The sequence below is a fragment of the Mustela erminea genome, chromosome 6, assembly GCF_009829155.1.
Source record: "Mustela erminea isolate mMusErm1 chromosome 6, mMusErm1.Pri, whole genome shotgun sequence".
In the NCBI taxonomy this organism is placed as follows: domain Eukaryota; kingdom Metazoa; phylum Chordata; class Mammalia; order Carnivora; family Mustelidae; genus Mustela; species Mustela erminea.
In genome coordinates this window covers 84,528,036-84,546,164 of record NC_045619.1, presented here as the reverse complement: position 1 = coordinate 84,546,164, position 18,129 = coordinate 84,528,036, and the positions used below count along the sequence as shown (strand labels likewise).

The 18,129-nt window shown below is 48.4% G+C and overlaps 1 protein-coding gene across 1 annotated transcript; it reads left to right on the top strand.

Annotated features, from left to right (window-relative positions):
* The first annotated feature begins 3,071 nt into the window (after positions 1-3,071).
* On the top strand, positions 3,072-17,795 carry DDX23 (DEAD-box helicase 23). Its single transcript, XM_032348052.1, has 17 exons — positions 3,072-3,180; positions 6,602-6,810; positions 8,290-8,400; positions 9,334-9,427; positions 9,539-9,604; positions 10,156-10,294; positions 10,554-10,687; positions 10,814-10,926; positions 11,175-11,318; positions 11,416-11,641; positions 11,944-12,089; positions 13,654-13,831; positions 14,461-14,703; positions 15,122-15,273; positions 15,488-15,596; positions 16,348-16,522; positions 16,887-17,795. Exons 2-17 carry the CDS (start codon positions 6,602-6,604, stop codon positions 17,108-17,110), a joined length of 2,463 nt encoding a protein of 820 aa, XP_032203943.1. The 5' UTR covers positions 3,072-3,180; the 3' UTR covers positions 17,111-17,795.
* Positions 17,796-18,129: the final 334 nt, after the last annotated feature.

Below are 18,129 nucleotides of genomic sequence, written 5' to 3'. Positions count from 1 at the left end.
GCTCACAAGGAAGAAGCTATCCTGGGGCCCTTTCTGTGGGTCGCAGAGTGGCCGCCTCTACTGTTCCCCGGCATCTCCAACAAGGGTTTCCCTTTCCTCCTCCTCGCTGTCTCACCCAAACCCTGCCCAAGTCCAATAAGCCAGTAAAGAGCTCTTTAGCCCCAGGTGGGGTTTCTCAACCTTGGAACGAATGACATTTTAGCCTAGGTCATGCCTTTGATGCTGGGGCCTGTCTTGTGCATTGGAGGATGTTTAGCATCATCCCTGGTCTCCACCTGCTAGATGGCAGTAGCAACCCCCTGAACCCCCCCCCCCCCCCATCACAATGTCTCCAGATACTGTTAAATATCCTCTGGGGGCAATATCAGGCCTGGTTGAGAAACACTGCCTTAGAGAATCTAGAGGAGAGAGACAGGCTTTGGTGAAATCCTCAGTAGACGATCCAAGTCACTGAAATTCCAACCCCTGCAGAACATGGGACAGACTGAAGCCATGGTTCAGGGGCAGTTCCTATGGTTCCAGTTTCCTACGAGTTGAAGGAGAGGTAACGTCTTTCACTTTCTTGACCTCCAGGTTCCATTGCCTGTTGATGGGAGCTCAGGAGCCTTAACATCCCTTCCTTTCAATTGCTTACAGCTCTTTTGTCCAAGTTTCACAGTGCGCTGGAAATAGTTACTATATAGTGAGCTCCTACTACGGGCCCAGCACTGCTGAGAGCTTTACCTGGATTATCACACTTAACTTTATAAATGATAATAGCTAACATTTGTTAAATGTTTATTATGGGTCAAGGGCACTTACGAGTCCTTTCTGTTACTTAATTCTGTGCTAACCCTACGGTGTACTATCTACCTCCTTTAACTGATAAGGAAACTGAAGTTCAGAGAAGTTAGTTAATATGTCCAAGGTCACACGGTTAGACAGTGATAGAACCCAGATACAAACCAGCAGCTGGATTCCAGAATATGCACTTTTAAAAAAAACTGTTATAACAGTCTGTGAGGCAAGAAATACTCCTATTTTATAAAAGAGGAAAGAGAAAAGTCAGAGATGCTGTATAACTTGCACAAGATCGTACTGCTAGTAAGTAATGGAGTCAGGATTCCGACTGGGTCTCAATGTTAACTATACTCCCATGGGCTCTATATTGTTAGCTGTGTTGTACCTAAACAGGAGATTCTACTTATGGGCCAAACTCCAAACTCCCATCTCCAAAGACGCGTGTATGAAAGAACTACCAGGGGCACCTGGGTAGCTCAGTGGGTTAAAGCTTCTGCCTTTAGCTCAGGTCATGATCTCAGAGTCCTGGGATCGAGCCCCACATCGGGCTCTCTGCTCAGCAGGGAGCCTGCTTCCCCTTCTCTCTCTCTGCCTGCCTCTCCACCTACTTGAGATCTCTGTCAAATAAATAAATAAAATCTTAAAAAAAAAAAAAAAACTACCAGGGTAGGTGGGACAAAGCATGTGGGTATCCTTGAAGCACAGTGCTTACATGTGTCATGAGAAAGCTATGCACAAACACTAGGGGAACTCTGCCACTATGAACTTGAACAAACCTCACCACCTTTCCAGTTTCTCATCTTTCCAGCTTATCTGTAAAGAGTAGTACTAGCCTGGAAACGCGAAGAGCATGGATTCCAAAACGAAATGAACTTGGAGTTGAACCCTGGCTTCATTCTTGTAACTATGTTGCCACTGAAGGCATAATTCAACAGTAAAATGATAATACCTACATCATACTGTTACGAGAAATAAGTAAGCTAAATAATAAAAGTGTCCAGCATAGAGTTGGGCACCTCGAAGATTCTCAGTAAATACTACAGCTGCCGCTCTTAAGGTCTACACCTTCAGTCTGATCGTTCAAGTTCCATTCTATGAGCGAAGAGCCCTCCAGTGTTCACTGCATGAGTTACATCGAGTAGATCTCAGATATCCTTTCCCCTCAGATCTTCCTCTGGGGTAAAAGTGGGCAAGTCAATGGCAGTAGAGTTCTAAGAGCCAATGCCTGTCTCTCCCAGGGTTACTTTGGGCCATTGTGTGTGGTGTTTCAGGGGTTTAGGATTATTTAGGATTATTTGAGGCTCTATTTGAAGAGAACTTAACATACATTTAGAGAGAAAAGCCAGACCTACAGCCCCATGGTATTGAAACCAAAATGCTGATGATGGGAAAATGGGAAGGGAGAGGACATTAGACACTTCCCTGTATCTATCTAAACCATCCCAGAAGTTGCAAGGTTTGGCTTCTTTGGGGCCAGTGGGGCTGGTGAACTATGAACCATAAGACCAAAGAGAAACTACAATTTGGGATAGAGAAAAATCCGTGGATGACTGAAGAGGGGGGACTAGGAGGAAAAAAGAAGCAAACCTAGGAAGGTGGTCCAACAACTGGGTAAATTCCAAAGGGCAAGAAAATAAGGAAGCCAGGATCCTACTTGGAAAGTCGAGAAAACAGGTGCCACAGCCCAGGTGATACCATCCTTCTAGGAGGGCTCTGCAATCCATGTATGGGTTCATCTGGAGTTGGCATAATAACTAGGGGTTGTTCCTGCCGGGCCAACGTCGTTAAAACGTCCTCTTGAATTGGGAATAGTCCCACACAATGAATTGTCCCATCCTCATTGTGAAACACTAGGTTACTCCTGTAACCTAACCTTTAGTTTGTCTACCCGTAAAATGGGGTTAATCTACCTCACCTTTTTTGTTGTTGTTGTTGTTGTTGTAAAAACGCTCTTCCACACACGGTACACTATTTGTTGTTACTGTAGTTGTTAGTGAAGATTAAGCGCTATTGATAGCTCAGGAAGCCCTTAAATTCCGTCGTCGTAAGCCACAGGTCATGACTTTCTGGGAGGACCAGCGCATTCCAAGGAAAACTGCGCAGCGAGAGAATCCTTGGCTGGAAGCAAACCCAAAGGTAACTCTCACTCCCGCAGATTCAGATGTTTGGAGAACCACATTGCCCAGCAGACCCCTCGGCCCGGGACCGGCCCTCGCGCGGTGCATTGTGGTATTAGTAGTTCTCAGGCCCCCGATGTTGGCCCACGCTGCCCTGCACCGGGAACTCGCCTTCCCAGCTTGCCTCGCGGCCGGGGAACGCATCTCGGCGACCAGGAAACGGGAAAGATGGCGACTGCTCGGAGACGTTGAGGCCGCGTTGGGCGGTTCAGACTCAAGAGTGGTGAGTCCCGAGCGATGGAGGCGGTCCCCACGAGCTTGCAGAGAGGGCGAGAGTGGGGGCACGGCGGTGGCCCCTGCCTCCGGGACGAGGCGGGGAAGAACGCTTCAGGGTAGAGGCACGAGCCAGGAGAGCTCTGGCGGGCTGGAGCGAAGGGGCGCGGGCCCCAGGGCGGAGTGTTGGCTCCTGGGGACACAGGCCAGGTCTCTGGACGAAGTTAACGGGCCAGACTCTTGCCCATGAGCACACAGCACCTGTGATACCCTCCATTCGAGCTTATTCCTTCATGTTTCGAGTAGCCCTTGCTCCAGCCAAACTGGGACTTTGGCTTTTCTCCCAGAATCAGTCATGCTTTCCCGCCTCTGCGCTTCCTGTATTATTCTTTTGCTGGGAATGACTTTTCCGCACCCTCAATTACACGTCTTCAAATTCTACCTATACTTAAATGCTCAAGAGCCACTTCCTCCACAGATCTTTCCAAAACCTCTTTTGCAAATGAAAAGAAACTTCTTTGAATTTCTATAATACTTCATCTGAGCCTTCATCTTGGTAAGTGCCTCATACCCTCTATTGTTCTGTAACCTACCTTTGGACAGGATCTTCCTGATTTCCTTTTGTAACTCACCACAATATCTAGCACGGTGCCTTGCATATAGTAGATACTTGATAAATATTTAATTGGATGAGAAAGAGGATTTGCCCCTACCCTACAAGAACTGAGGAACTCAGAGACCTGGAGGTTTGCAAGGAAGGTTGCTGGGAAGCGATGATCAGGGTAAGCCTGGTTATCAGGCCCCTGTGATAAGTATAATCTATAATAAAAGTTGTCCATATTTATTTTTTCCTTATTATCACTTCTCATTCTCTTCTAAACCCACTCCACTCAGGCTTCTATTTTTCTCCAGGCTGTCAAAACAGCTCTTGTCCAGGTCACCAACCATCTCCATTTTTCCAACTGCAATGGTCACTCCTCTATATCCTAGTCTTTTTCCACTTGGAAAAGTTGCCACTCCCTCCTTGAAACACACTTTTGGCATCTGTGGTGTACTTTTTCCCCCACTTTCTTACTGGCTGCTGCTTCTTCCCAGTCTTTTTCTCTGGCTCCTCCTTTGCCTGACCTCTAAATGTTACAGTGTTCCACAGTTTAATCCTGGTTTTCTTCTATTTCATTCTTAACTATACTGCCTACCTAGGTAATCTGATTTAGTGTCCCATGGCTTTAAAAGCCATCTATATATTGATAACTCAAATTTTTGTCTCCAGGTTCTCCTGAGTTCTAGAATTGCATTTTCAAAATGAAACTTTTGGTTTCTTCCTAAGTCTGTTCTTTCTTCTGTCATTTCTGGTCACTAATGGCACCATGAACCATTGGTCAAACCTTAAATTTGGAGTTATCTTTGTATTTCCTCTTTCCCTTTCTCCCTTCATCAGTTAAGTCCTGTGAGCTTGGCCAACAAGTTTATCCTGAAGCTCTCTACTTCTTTCCATCTCCATTGCCACTTTCTTAGAAGAAGCTACTGTTATCTCTTGCCCGGACTATAAATGGCATTCTCAGTGGTCCTTTTTCTACTCTTGCCTCCCTATTCTATATTTTCTTGCAAGTCACCAAATTCTTTAAAAATGTAAAATTAGATCACATCACTTCCTGTTTAACACCCTTTAAGGTTCCTGTTGCTGTTAGGTTGAAATCCACTTTCCTTTCCCCTGTTCTAAAACACATTCCCATGATCTGACTCCTGACTATCTCCCTGAACTCAGATTGAATCAGTCTTCAGTACCCCCCAACCCCTCCAATCACTGTCACTCAGCCACACAAGTCTTTTTTTAATTGGCAAACATGCTGAGCTAGTTCTTGCCCCAGTGTCTTAGTACTTGCTGTCCCTTCTACCCAACAAGATCTTTTCCCTGATCTTCACAGTCTCTTTCCCATCATTCAAGTCTCAGCTTACATGTCATCTAAAAAATTCTTTCTTGAGCCCTCTCTCATTCTTGCCCTTCCCCGTCATATCCACCCTGTTTTATCCTGTTTATTAGTTCTCATTACTATTTGAAATTCTCTTACTCTGCTTGTTATCTGCTTCATTGGAATTTAAGCATTATGAGATCCGAGACTTTTTACTGCCATATCTCCAGTAGGTAGAACAATTTCTGGCACCTACCAGGTGCTCAGTGAATATTTGTTGAAAGAGCGAGTGACGTCGAGGATGCTTTATAGAGAAGATAACCCTTTTTCTGGATTGTTCTCTTAGGGTTCTAAATAGAAGGAGATATAAGTATAACTGCATGATGTACTAATACAGAACATTGAGTCATTTCTTAGACAGTTGTGAGGCAAGATGTGTTGTCTTCACCTTTTGAAAGTGCTACTTGTTCATTTATCTTTTCTTTACACATTACCCTTTCTTAAAGATATATGGCAGCATATTACATGAGGAAAGGAGATCAGAAGCGAATGCCTGGGGAGCTGCTATTCCAACTAAACTATTTGGGCATAAAATAATTTCTGATAAATGTATTCTGAGTCTTAGGGATGATGGTGATGGTGATGGAGTAGAGGTAGATTCAGACTTAGTGTCATTTTAGCTCCTGGCTGAAGCAGATTTTGTAGTCTGAAGGACAGTTGACAGTGCAACATGGTGTTCAGTGTCCTGCAGGCAGGAGGGGACAGAACAAATTCCTGCACAGAACAAATTCATGGGACAGGGTTGTGGTCAAGGCTGTGAGAATCTGAGTAGGGAGTGCCAGTCAGGCCATCTGTGACCTTTACTTTTTGGTACCTTTCCTTTTTTCTTTCTATTCTGAAATAATTACAGATTCACAGTGAGTTGCAAAAAAAAAAAAAAAAAAAGTGCATAGAGGTTCTGTGTGCCCTCCACAAAGTTTATCCCATTACATAATGAAAAGTACATTTCTTTTGATCTGGGTGAAAGTGAGTTTGTTTCTCCACTTAAATTTAGGTTTTCTTTGAGGTCCTGGTTATAATCCCAAATCTTAAAGTTAAACTTTTTTTTCCCCTCTTTTGGGCTTTCTTTGTGAACTCAAGAGAACTTACCTACCTGAGCTTCTATTTCCTCATCTATTAAGTAGGCGTTCTTAGGATGCTTGGGTGGCTCAGCTGTTAAGCATCTGTCTTGGGCTCAGGTCATGATGTCAGGGTCCTGGGATCGAGTCCTGCATTGGGCTCCTTACTCAGTGGAGAACCTGCTTCTCCCTCTCCCTCTGCCTGCCTCTTTTCTTGGCTTGTGTTCTTTCTCTCTCTCTCTCTCTCTTTCTCTGTCAAATAAATAATAAATAAAATCTTTTTAAAAAAGTAGGCATTTCAGTATATCTACCTCATAGGGTCATTTTGAGATTAAGTAGATTATATATAAACAGTTTAGAGCTGTACCTAGTACATCATAAGTATTCCTCTTATCCATGACAGATGGCAGGAGAGCTAGCTGATAAGAAGGACCGAGATGCATCACCTTCCAAGGAGGAAAGGAAGCGATCTCGGACTCCTGACAGAGAGCGAGATAGAGACCGGGACAGGAAATCTTCCCCATCTAAAGACAGGAAGCGGCATCGTTCAAGGGATAGGCGTCGGGGAGGCAGCCGTTCTCGCTCGCGTTCCCGTTCCAAGTCTACAGAAAGGTAAAGTAACTTTGCATGTCTTATATGGGAAGGGAGAGTACATTTCAAACTTCCTCATTCTTGGTTCCTCTCATGCCTCCAGTATTAGGACTTTCATATATTTCTCTACAGTCTTTCATATATTTCTTATATTTCTCTACAGTCTACACCTAGTAGCCCAGTAGCTCTTTTTTTTAAAGATCTTATTTATTTATTTGACAGACAGATCACAAGTAGGCAGAGAGGCAGGCAGAGAGAGGGGCAGGGAAGCAGGCTCCCTGCCAAGCAGAGAGTCTGATGCGGGGCTCAATCCCAGGACCCCAGGATCATGACCTGAGCTGAAGGCAGAGGCTCTAACCCACTGAGCCACCCAGGTGCCCCAACCCAGTGGCTCTTAAAAATTAAGAGGGATTTATAAATAAACTTCTTTGGAAAATAGCCACGCTCTTTCCTTTACATATTATCTATAGCTGTTTTCATGCTAAGCAAAACTGAATAGTTGTGATAGAGACTTTATGGTCCACAAGGTCTAAAATATGTATTGTATGGTCCCTTACAGAAAAAGTTTGCTGGGGCGCCTGGGTGGCTCAGTGGGTTAAGCCTCTGCCTTCAGGTCAGGTCATGATCTCAGGGTCCTGGGATGGAGCTCTGCATCGGGCTCTCTGCTCAGCAGGGAGCCTGCCTCTCTGCCTACTTGTAATCTGTCTGTCAAAAAAAAAAAAATTTGCTGATCCCCACTTCAGATTGGTTTAAATTACTTTGGGGGGTGCCTGGGTGGCTCAGTGGGTTAAAGCCTCTGCCTTCGGCTCAGGTCATGATCCCGGGGTGCTGAGATTGAGTCCCGCATCCGGCTCTCTGCTTGACGGGGAGCCTGCTTCTCTGCCTACTTGTGATCTGTCAAATAAATAAATAAAATCTTTAAAAATAAATTACTTTGGTAAATAGGACTGTACTGTATCAAGTAAAAACATCCCCAAATAAAATAATGTGGGTTAAAAAAAAAAGAAAAATTAAGAGGGAACTTGTAAGATGAAGGTCCAGATGATCAAGGATAGTCCATCTCTTGGCATAGGCCATGGCCCATTGTTGCCATTAATGCTTAGTACAGCTCTGATCGAGAAAACTTTTCTTTTCTTTTCTTTCTTTCTTTTTTTTTTTTTAAGATTTTATTTATTTGACAGACAGTGAGAGAGGGGACACAAGCAAGGGGAGTGGGAGAGGGAGAAACAGGCTTCCCACTGAGCAGGGAGCCCAATGTAGGGCTCAGCCCCAGGACCCTGAGATCATGACCTGAGCCAAAGGAAGACGCCTAATGACTGAGCCACCCAGGTGCCCCTAGAAGACTTTCATAGAATTCCCTTACAGCTTCCCCTGGACACATATACCCCAATTTGTAAAACATTACTTTGTGGAGAAAAGAGCATGAGAACCTCTTTAGTGCTGCAGTGAAGCTGGATACTCTGCTAATACTACATGATTTCTTAAATTTGTTGTCTTTAGAGAGCGAAGGCATAAAGAACGAGAACGGGATAAAGAGCGTGATCGGAATAAGAAGGACCGAGACCGAGACAAGGATGGGCACAGACGGGACAAGGACCGTAAGCGATCCAGGTAGCTGAGAGAATGGGAGTGGGCTTTAGGAAAATGGTCCCATCTCTTACCGTCTGCCTCTAAGCTGGCTCGGTGTCATAGGAAAGTAAATAGTTCTTAGCGGCTCCTACTGGCAGTGATTGCAGAGCTGTCTTTTTTAGAAGGCGTCTATCCTTAGATGCTATAACCAGTTTCTTGGGTCACAGTCATCTAGGGTCAACTTGTTCTTAAAGGTTAGAAATTAGTTTGGGAGGGTTACTAGCCTGTAAAACATTCTCTTAGCTCAGTTGGACCATTTGGGTTTCTACCCAAGATAGACAACATGTATCTGTTGGGATAGCTTAATGCCCCAGTATCTTGATCTCTTTCCCCTGGAAACTTTGTATGCAAAGTTTTTATTAGGCTCTGAGTGTGTAGGTTAGAATTCAGGGCAAAGGATGTAATTCCATAACAAATAAGGGGGTTGTTTAAGATCTCTCATAGATTGGGCTTGTAGCAGTTGTGGGGGGAGGATCACGGGGACTGCTAGGAAGGGAGAATGGGGACACAGAGCAGGTACAGAGCAGTATCTGGGAAAGGTACATGGGTTGGGGGACCTTGTAGACTAAATTCATTCTGATATATAAAGTTAAGTAGGATGTTTTTTTTCAATGTGCACCTGCTATTTGGAAGAGTTGTTTTTGCCCTTGGTACTGAAGACCCACTTGTGAGAAGAGATTAGTTTGGGAAAAGGAGAATCAGATAGAATAGGGCCAAGACAGGGCCATCATGAGGTTTCAGAACAGACAGTGACCGTGCCTGTGAAGGAAGCTTCAGGGTGTGAAGGATGGCCAAGGGCCAGTCTTGTGGAGTCGTGGAAAAACTTCCATCCTTTCCAGGGCTCAGCCTGACCCTCATTGAGGGGGCGGGGTTAAAAGAGTGATAATGGACCTTTCCTGTTCCTTTTCCTTAAAGCTTATCTCCTGGCCGAGGAAAAGATTTTAAATCTCGGAAAGATAGAGACTCTAAGAAGGATGAAGAGGATGAACACGGTGATAAGAAGCCTAAGGTAAAGGAGAGGAAAGATTTCTCTCATCTTCCTCTTCAGTTCAAATTCTCCGTTACCAATCTCCAAAGGGAGAGAGCCTTTATTGACTGAAGTCCTGTGTTTTATCTTCAGGCACAGCCATTATCCCTGGAGGAACTTCTGGCCAAGAAAAAGGCTGAGGAAGAAGCTGAGGCTAAGGTGAGAATGTGGGGGTCTCTATGATTGGCAGGGCTGCGCTTACAGAACATTGCAGACTGAGGGACAGAAACAACATAAATAAATTTTCTCTCCGTTCTGGAGGCTAGAAGCTGAGATGGATGTCTGTAGGGTTGTTTCTTCTGCGACCTCTCTCCTTGGCTTGTAGGTGGTTGTCTTCTCTGTTCTCACATATCTTCCCTCTGTGTGGGCGTGCCCCCACTGGCTCTGTGTGTCTAAATTTTCACTTAAAAGGACACCCATCAGTTGGTTTAGAGTCCACCAGAAGAGCCTCATTTTACCTTAAACACGTCTTTAAAGGCTCTGTCTCTAAATACAGTCATACTCTGAGGTCCTGGGCGTTAGGGCTTTGACACACAAATTTTGAGGGGGACATAGTTCAGGCCATAGCGGGGTCCTCGACCTGTCCATGTTTTCCTTACCTGGTGTAATGCCTGAGCAAATACTGTCGGGCTCCCTGCCGTCTCCTCATCAGTGGTGCGATTATATCCCACTTCTGTGTCCTTTATATACAGTTCCAATCTGTTTTGTAGCCCAAGTTCCTCTCGAAAGCAGAACGAGAGGCTGAAGCCCTAAAGCGACGGCAGCAGGAGGTGGAAGAGCGGCAGAGGATGCTCGAGGAAGAGCGGAAGAAAAGGAAACAGTTCCAAGACTTGGGCAGGAAAATGTTGGGTTCGTTTCCCTCCCCTGTGTAGCCCCCATGCAGGGTAGGATTGGGATGGGATTGTCGTGTCACTCAGTCACTCAGGAGGGCGGGAAACCAGTTGGTCTGGAATTTGGAAGAGGGAGGGGTGGGGGAGTTGATGAGAAGACTGTGTTAGAGCTTGTGTCCTAGAGCTGCCCCTTCTCATTAGCTGTCCGCTTCCTCTCTGCGCCCTCTCTTTTTTCTTGCACTGAGCTCTTCTGCAACTTTGCTTTCCTTGGTCTGCAGAAGACCCTCAGGAACGGGAGCGTCGGGAACGCAGGGAGAGGATGGAGCGGGAGACCAATGGAAATGAGGATGAGGAAGGGCGGCAGAAGATCCGGGAGGAGAAGGATAAGAGCAAGGAGCTGCATGCTATTAAGGTGCAGGCCTTGGTTCCGTGTTCGGTTCCCCCACCCACCATGGAAATTTGGCTTGGCCCTCAAGCCCTTCTGATCTCCACATGTGAGCCTGGCTGGGCCTTAGCTTCACTTTTTGTCCCTGGGCAGGAGCGTTATCTGGGCGGCATCAAGAAGCGGCGCCGCACGCGGCATCTCAATGACCGCAAGTTTGTCTTTGAGTGGGATGCCTCTGAGGACACGTCCATTGACTACAACCCCCTGTGAGTGGTTCTGGGCCTGAGTGCTAAGTCTTGTAAACTAGTCTTTTCAGCTGGTCCTGGAGAGAACTGGCGGCTACAGATAGAGAAGTAAGATTCGGGGCCGGGGATGTTGGCTGGCGTATAGGCAGCCAGCTCTCGGTGAGGAAAGACCCTGGCTGGGAAGGTTGGACAGATCAGGACATACTGGTAGTCCGCCCTTCCCTGCCGCTGTCACCGCTTCTGCTTTTCTCCCTCCGCCTCCACCTCAGGTACAAGGAGCGGCACCAGGTGCAGTTGCTGGGGCGCGGCTTCATCGCAGGCATCGACCTGAAGCAGCAGAAGCGAGAGCAGTCGCGTTTCTATGGAGATCTCATGGAGAAGAGGCGGACGCTGGAAGAAAAGGAGCAGGAGGAGTGAGCGGCGCGGCTGGGGGTGGTTGGCCAGAGCCCAGCGCCTGCAAAAAGGAGCTGCAGGGTACTGATCCCACTTGCCCCTCACGTTCCACTCCAGGGCCAGACTCCGCAAGCTTCGTAAGAAGGAAGCCAAGCAACGCTGGGATGATCGGCACTGGTCCCAGAAGAAGTTAGATGAGATGACGGACAGGGACTGGCGGATCTTCAGAGAGGACTATAGCATCACCACCAAAGGTGGCAAGATCCCCAATCCCATCCGGTCCTGGAAGGACTCTTCTCTGCCCCCACATATCTTGGAGGTCATCGATAAGTGTGGCTACAAGGTAAGGAGGGGCCGATTGGCTCAGAAGACCTGACATGTTCCTACATTTTAGGGGAAATAGGCTTCATTTGGGAACAGAGAGCTTTGTTCCTTTGTTCCTCTCTTTGGTGCCTTCTGTGCCAGGGAGCACTCAGGTAACCCTGTCTGTCCCTTTCTGGTGGAAGTATTGGCCTCTGATGACCGTGTTTCCTCCCTGTGTGCTGGTATCCTCCTCCTATGCTGGCACACAGGCCCACTTCTGTCAGCAGTAGTCCAGGACTCAGAGCTCCATCTGTATCCATCCCTCTCTCTGGGTCCCTGCAGGAACCGACACCTATCCAGCGTCAGGCAATCCCCATTGGGCTGCAGAATCGTGACATCATTGGTGTAGCTGAGACCGGCAGTGGCAAGACAGCAGCTTTTCTCATCCCGTTGCTGGTCTGGATCACCACACTGCCCAAAATTGACAGGTGGGGTCAGCAGGCACCCGTTGGGGTGGGTTTGGCTGGGTGGGAAAGGTCACAGTGGCAAATGAGCGTTTGGTTTTCTTTCTTTCTTTCTCTTTTTTAAATAAGTTTTATGTATGTATGTATTTGTTGTTTAAAAGATTTTATTTATTTGTGTGTGAGTGGGGATTGGCAGGCAGAGGGAGAAACTGGCTCCCCGTTGAGAAAAAAGCGTGATGTGGGACTCAATCCCAGGACCCTGGGATCATGACCCAAGCCAAAGGCAGACTTTTTAACCAACAGAGCTACCCAGGTGTCCCTGTATTTATTTTTTATTTTATTTACTTATTTTTTAAAGATTTTATTTGTTTATTTGACGGCGAGAGAGGGAATACAAACAAGGGGAGTGGGAGAGGGAGAAGCAGATTCCCTGCTGAGCAGGGAGCCCGATGCAGGGCTCCATCCCAGGACCCTAGAATCACGACCTGATCCGAAGGCAGACACTTGATGACTGAGCCACCCAGGCGCCCCTTAATCTTTTTTTTTTTAAGATTTTATTTATTTATTTGACAGATGGAAATCACAGGTAGGCAGAGAGACAGGCAGAGAGAGAGGAGGAAGCAGGCTCCCCGCTGAGCAGAGAGCCCGATGTGGGGCTCGATCCCAGGACTCTGAGATCATGACCTGAGCTGAAGGCAGAAGCTTTAACCCACTGGGCCACCCAGGCACCCTCACCTTATTCATTTTTAACCAATGTTTGTTTATTTTAACACGGGGCTTGAACTCACATGGGGCATGAACTCATAACCCTGAGATCAAGACCTGAGCTGAAATCAAGGGTTGGATGCCTAACTGACCCAGCCACCCAGGTGCCCCTATTTTTTTTTTTTTTAAAGATTTTATTTATTTATTTGACAGAGATCACGAGTAGGCAGAGAGAGAGAGGAGGAAGCAGGCTCCCCGCAGAGCAGAGAGCTCGATGCGGGGCTTGATCCCAGGATTCTGGGATCATGACCCAAGCCGAAGGCAGAGGCTTAACCCACTGAACCACCCAGGCACCATCCTGGTGCCCCTATTTTTAAGTAATCTCTGCACCTAGGGGTTGAACTCATGACCCGGCAGTCAGTAGTCCCATGCTCTTCCAATTGAGTCAGTCTGGTGCCCCTGTTTGGTTTCTTTCTTTTAAGTCTATAACCAGAAGCCACCTTCTTTGGTCTGGGTCAGATATTAGGGAATGATTGGATCACAGTATCAAGGAAATATATGATTTCGTTGGCCAGGACCACTCCCTGAAGAACTTGACTGTCCTGGAGTCTCTGATTTTTTTCTTTTTTCTTTTTGTTTTTGGTGGGCAGCAAAGGAAAGTTTATTGAGCAATAGTAAAATGATAGTTCAAAGCTCCCAAAGAGGGAGGGGACCCAAGAGGGTTGATCTGGAGTCTCTGATTTTTAAGTGAGATCTTTGCATCCTTTTCCCACCACCCTCCCCATCTCCATAGCTACCCTTAAGAATGACTTTGTCTTGCTCCTGTTTGTGGTTGGATGAGAACCAAAGCTCACGGAACTGTGGGATGCCCCATTTACCGCAGGATCGAAGAGTCAGACCAGGGCCCTTACGCCATCATTCTGGCCCCCACTCGTGAGTTGGCTCAGCAGATTGAGGAAGAGACCATCAAGTTTGGGAAGCCACTGGGCATCCGCACTGTGGCCGTCATTGGAGGCATCTCCAGAGAAGACCAGGGCTTCAGGCTGCGCATGGGCTGTGAGGTTTGTTCACCTAGCTGCAGCCAGCCCGCTGTGGGAAGGCTCTTCATTTGGGGGCTGTGTTTCTAGTTTCTGCCACGGATGTACAATAAACTGAAGAAAAAGATTGGCTTGTATGTTTGATAGGTTGAGTACCTCCATTGTGCAGGGGAAGCTGGGGCTCAGGTCAGTAACTTGCCCAGAGTCACAGCTGGCAGTGAGCAGAGCTGAGGTTCGTATCTGAAGCTCGTATCTGTGCTCTTACTCTGCCATAGATCATGTCTTCTCAGGGTGGGGGAAGAGAGCTTTTTATAAGAACTCTGATGCAGGAATTGAGTCTTTCACAGACTTCTTGCCATAATCCCTTTATGTAATCTTCTCCATAGTTGCCTTTAGTTCTTCTTTGTCTAAGAAAGTTCCTTCTGATTTTGCCTCTTCTGTCTAACTTCTGGAGATTATTCAGGGACCTTATTCATTCCTAAAAAAAAAAAAAATCCAAGGTGGCAACAAGTGATTTTGTGCCAGTTCTTAGGAACCTTTGTTGCTTAGTTCCTTAGCATGGGAGGTCTGTTGCCTGAGTCGGGGATGGTTCACAGGAGGGAGAAGAAAGAGGTGCATGCTGCGGCTACATATGTCTTCACTGTGCCCTCCAGATTGTGATTGCTACCCCAGGACGTCTGATTGACGTGCTGGAGAACCGTTACCTTGTGCTGAGCCGCTGTACTTATGTGGTTCTGGACGAGGCTGACCGGATGATTGACATGGGCTTTGAGCCAGACGTCCAGAAGATCCTGGAGCACATGCCTGTCAGCAATCAGAAGCCGGACACAGATGAGGCTGAGGACCCGGAGAAGATGTTGGCCAACTTTGAGTCAGGAAAACACAAGTACCGCCAAGTAAGGCTGCTTCCCTAGCCGGGAAATCAGGGCACAGTGCCAAACCTGCTCTGAGGCCTTTCGTGCCCGGGGTGGGCCCAGAGTACAGTTGCCGGCATGCCAACCCTCTGGAAGTCCTAGCAGTGGAGCCATTGGCTGTGCCCTAGAAAATGATTCCAAGGCCTCATGCTGGTCCCTACCAGGGGTGCCAGCAAATGCTCTCAGCCCTTCCTGCCATTGTAGGATGTAAAGGACCTTGGTGAACAGGTACTGAGGGAAGAAGGGGGAAGGCAGAGGACACAATCTCTTCTGGTGGGACTTGTCAGAGCTTACTCTGTGGCTCATTTAGGTTCATTAGCCCAGGCTCCGCTGCCTGTGGCAATGGGGGAGACGTGGCAGTGTCTGCCCAGGCCCAGGGCTGAGCTTCCTGTTTTCATAGACAGTCATGTTCACGGCCACCATGCCCCCGGCGGTGGAGCGTCTGGCCCGGAGCTATCTTCGGCGACCAGCTGTGGTATACATTGGCTCTGCGGGCAAGCCCCATGAACGTGTGGAACAGAAGGTCTTCCTCATGTCAGAGTCAGAAAAGAGGTACGGGGGCAGCTGAACCAGCAAGAACATGATGAAGAAGGGGGTTTTTTCAGTATGAGGGTTGGAGGATGAATGTTCTGCTGTGTTAAAGAGCTGCTGTTTTCTTGTTGGGGGTGCCATGGGCTCAAAGGTTATGGGATTGGTCCTGGTAGACCACGGTGACCGTCTCATGGAAGTATGCTTCTCATTATTCTCCTCTTCCTCTTTTCCCCAGGAAAAAGCTGCTGGCAATCTTGGAACAGGGCTTTGATCCACCCATTATCATTTTTGTCAACCAGAAGAAGGGCTGTGATGTTTTGGCGAAATCCCTGGAGAAGATGGGGGTGTGTCTGGCAGGGGAGAACCGAGTGGGCTTTCTCAAAATAGAGGGCCCCTTCAGTTCTATCCCATTATTAACCTCTTTAATATACAAGTCAGGGCCTGAGGGAAGAGGCGGCTTGATGGGGATGAGGAACTGGGTCTCTTGCTGTGATTGCCTGTCCAGATCAGCAGTGCCAGCCAGAGCTGCCTTGGGTCTTCCTCCAAGGGGGCTGAGCCAGGGATATGTTCTGACATGCACATTGTGGCCAGATCTGAGGCTGTGGAATGGTGGATCAGAGTTCTTTGTGTTGATAACATGTTTGGGAAAGGGGGTGGTGTGATCAGGAGGGAGATGGGGGTGACCGGTGTCCTTTAGTCCTGCTTTTGGTGTTCGAAGGGGAGGGTGAGTCCTCTCCACTCAACACTTGGGACTTCCTTAGGTGTCTTGGTCCCTGCTTGCCACCCTCATCTCAGCCTCATTCTCTCTTTGATGACTTCCCTTCTCTCTGGCTCCACATATCGTGACCCCCAGCTGCTTTACCTTTGACCTTTGTCTGCCCCGGCCACACCACATCCTGTTCTCTCCCTTCCCTTTCTCCAGCTTGCCTGTCCTCTTGCTTTCAGTTGCACTCATCCTCTCTCCATTTTCCTTCCCCTTCTACCCTGCTGCTCTGCAGCCCTCCCTCGGTGTCTACAAAGAAGTCTTTACCCCTGTAACTTCTTTGTCTTTCCATGACCCTGCTGTTCTTCCTCACCTCACCATTCTCCCAACAGTACAATGCGTGCACGCTACACGGCGGGAAAGGCCAGGAGCAGCGAGAGTTTGCACTGTCCAACCTCAAGGCTGGGGCCAAGGACATTTTGGTGGCTACAGACGTGGCGGGTCGTGGTATCGACATCCAAGATGTGTCTATGGTTGTCAACTATGATATGGCCAAAAACATTGAAGGTACGTGCAGGGGAATGCAGCTTCCATTCAGGTAAAGGGTGGCTACTTGTTGGGTGCTCATTCCTCCCAGCTCTGAGTCTGGGATTGCTTGTCCCACTGAGACGAGCTCTGCTCCTGTCTCCCGTGGGTGTGTTGTCTTCGTATGAGGGACAGAGTCCCGGGCTGTGGGGAAGCATGGCGGGGGGCTGCTCTCTGGCTGGGTGTGGCAGGATGATCACCATCAGTAGTGGTGGGGAGAGCGCAGTGGCTGCTGCAGGGTCAGGTGGCTCGAGCGGTATCTACTGCCCTCAGAGGTGGGCTGGGGTGGGTGATGGCTGTCGAAGTGAGGCCTGGTATCCTCAGTGGCATTCCTCCCCCTCTCCAGATTACATCCACCGCATTGGCCGCACGGGACGAGCTGGAAAGAGTGGTGTGGCCATCACCTTCCTCACCAAAGAGGACTCCGCTGTGTTCTATGAGCTGAAGCAAGCCATCTTGGAGAGCCCGGTGTCCTCCTGCCCCCCGGAGCTAGCCAACCACCCAGATGCCCAGCACAAGCCAGGCACCATCCTCACCAAGAAGCGCCGGGAAGAGACTATCTTTGCCTGACACAGCACACTTCCCGTCAGTTTCAGGGCATGTTCTGGAGCCTGTTCCTCAGGACCCTCGAATCTTTCTTTCCAGGTCCTCACTCTCACGGGGCCTTAGGGAACAATCAGACTCCTTGGCCGCTACCTCTGGTCTGCAGGCCTGAGTATGGGGCTGCAGTGGGAGAGGAGCCTGCTGCAGGGGCGGGGAGAACAAAGTACCCCAGGTTCTGGCCCAGCTCTGCCCCTCCAGAGGCCTTCAGGATTGCACTGGGCCTTCAGCTCTTGCCGCCATGGGGGCGGCCGGTTGGTGTTGCCTCAAACTGAACGAAAGCCTGGCTGCCTGGCCTCACCTCTTTGGCACGGACCTGACTGCGGAAGGGGCATCTGGGTCGCTGCCCGAGCTGACCCCGGGGGGCCTGGCACGGTGAGGGTGAGGGACCTTGGACTCTGTCACTTTGGCAGCCGTTTGTCCTTTTGGATTATAAAACAAACCAGTTGAGAGTCTTGTTTCGAGCTGTGCACGGCCCCTGTGCCAAGGGGTACTGGGTGCTCTAGACACCCCTCTCCCAGGGAATTTTTTTAGTAGATGTGGGGACAGGGTGAGCCGGCTGTGCCCATCTTGAAGTCACTGAGTGAAATTTCTGTTTTTTATTCTCTGAGAAGATGAGTTTGTATGTTCTGAGAATAAATACATGAAGACGAAGGCTATGTCCCATTCTGGCCACACTCCGTCTCCTGGGTTCTCCCTGCTGCCACAGAAGATGGCAGGATGGCCTTGGGCTCACTGGGTTGACTTGGGAGATGAGAGAAAATTGCATCCGGAGAAGAGACCAGGGCCTCAGCTCATAGTCTGAATTGACAGGAGGCCACTTGAGAGGAGACAGAAGAAACAAGGCAGGATCAGAACGTGGCTCCCCTGCCGGCTCTGGCCTCACTTCACATGTAGCTCTGACCACCCGGGCACCCACTGGGGAGCATTGTGCAAGGGTGGGCATGGGGTGCAGCCATGAAACTTGGGCACGTGAGGGACAGTTGTCA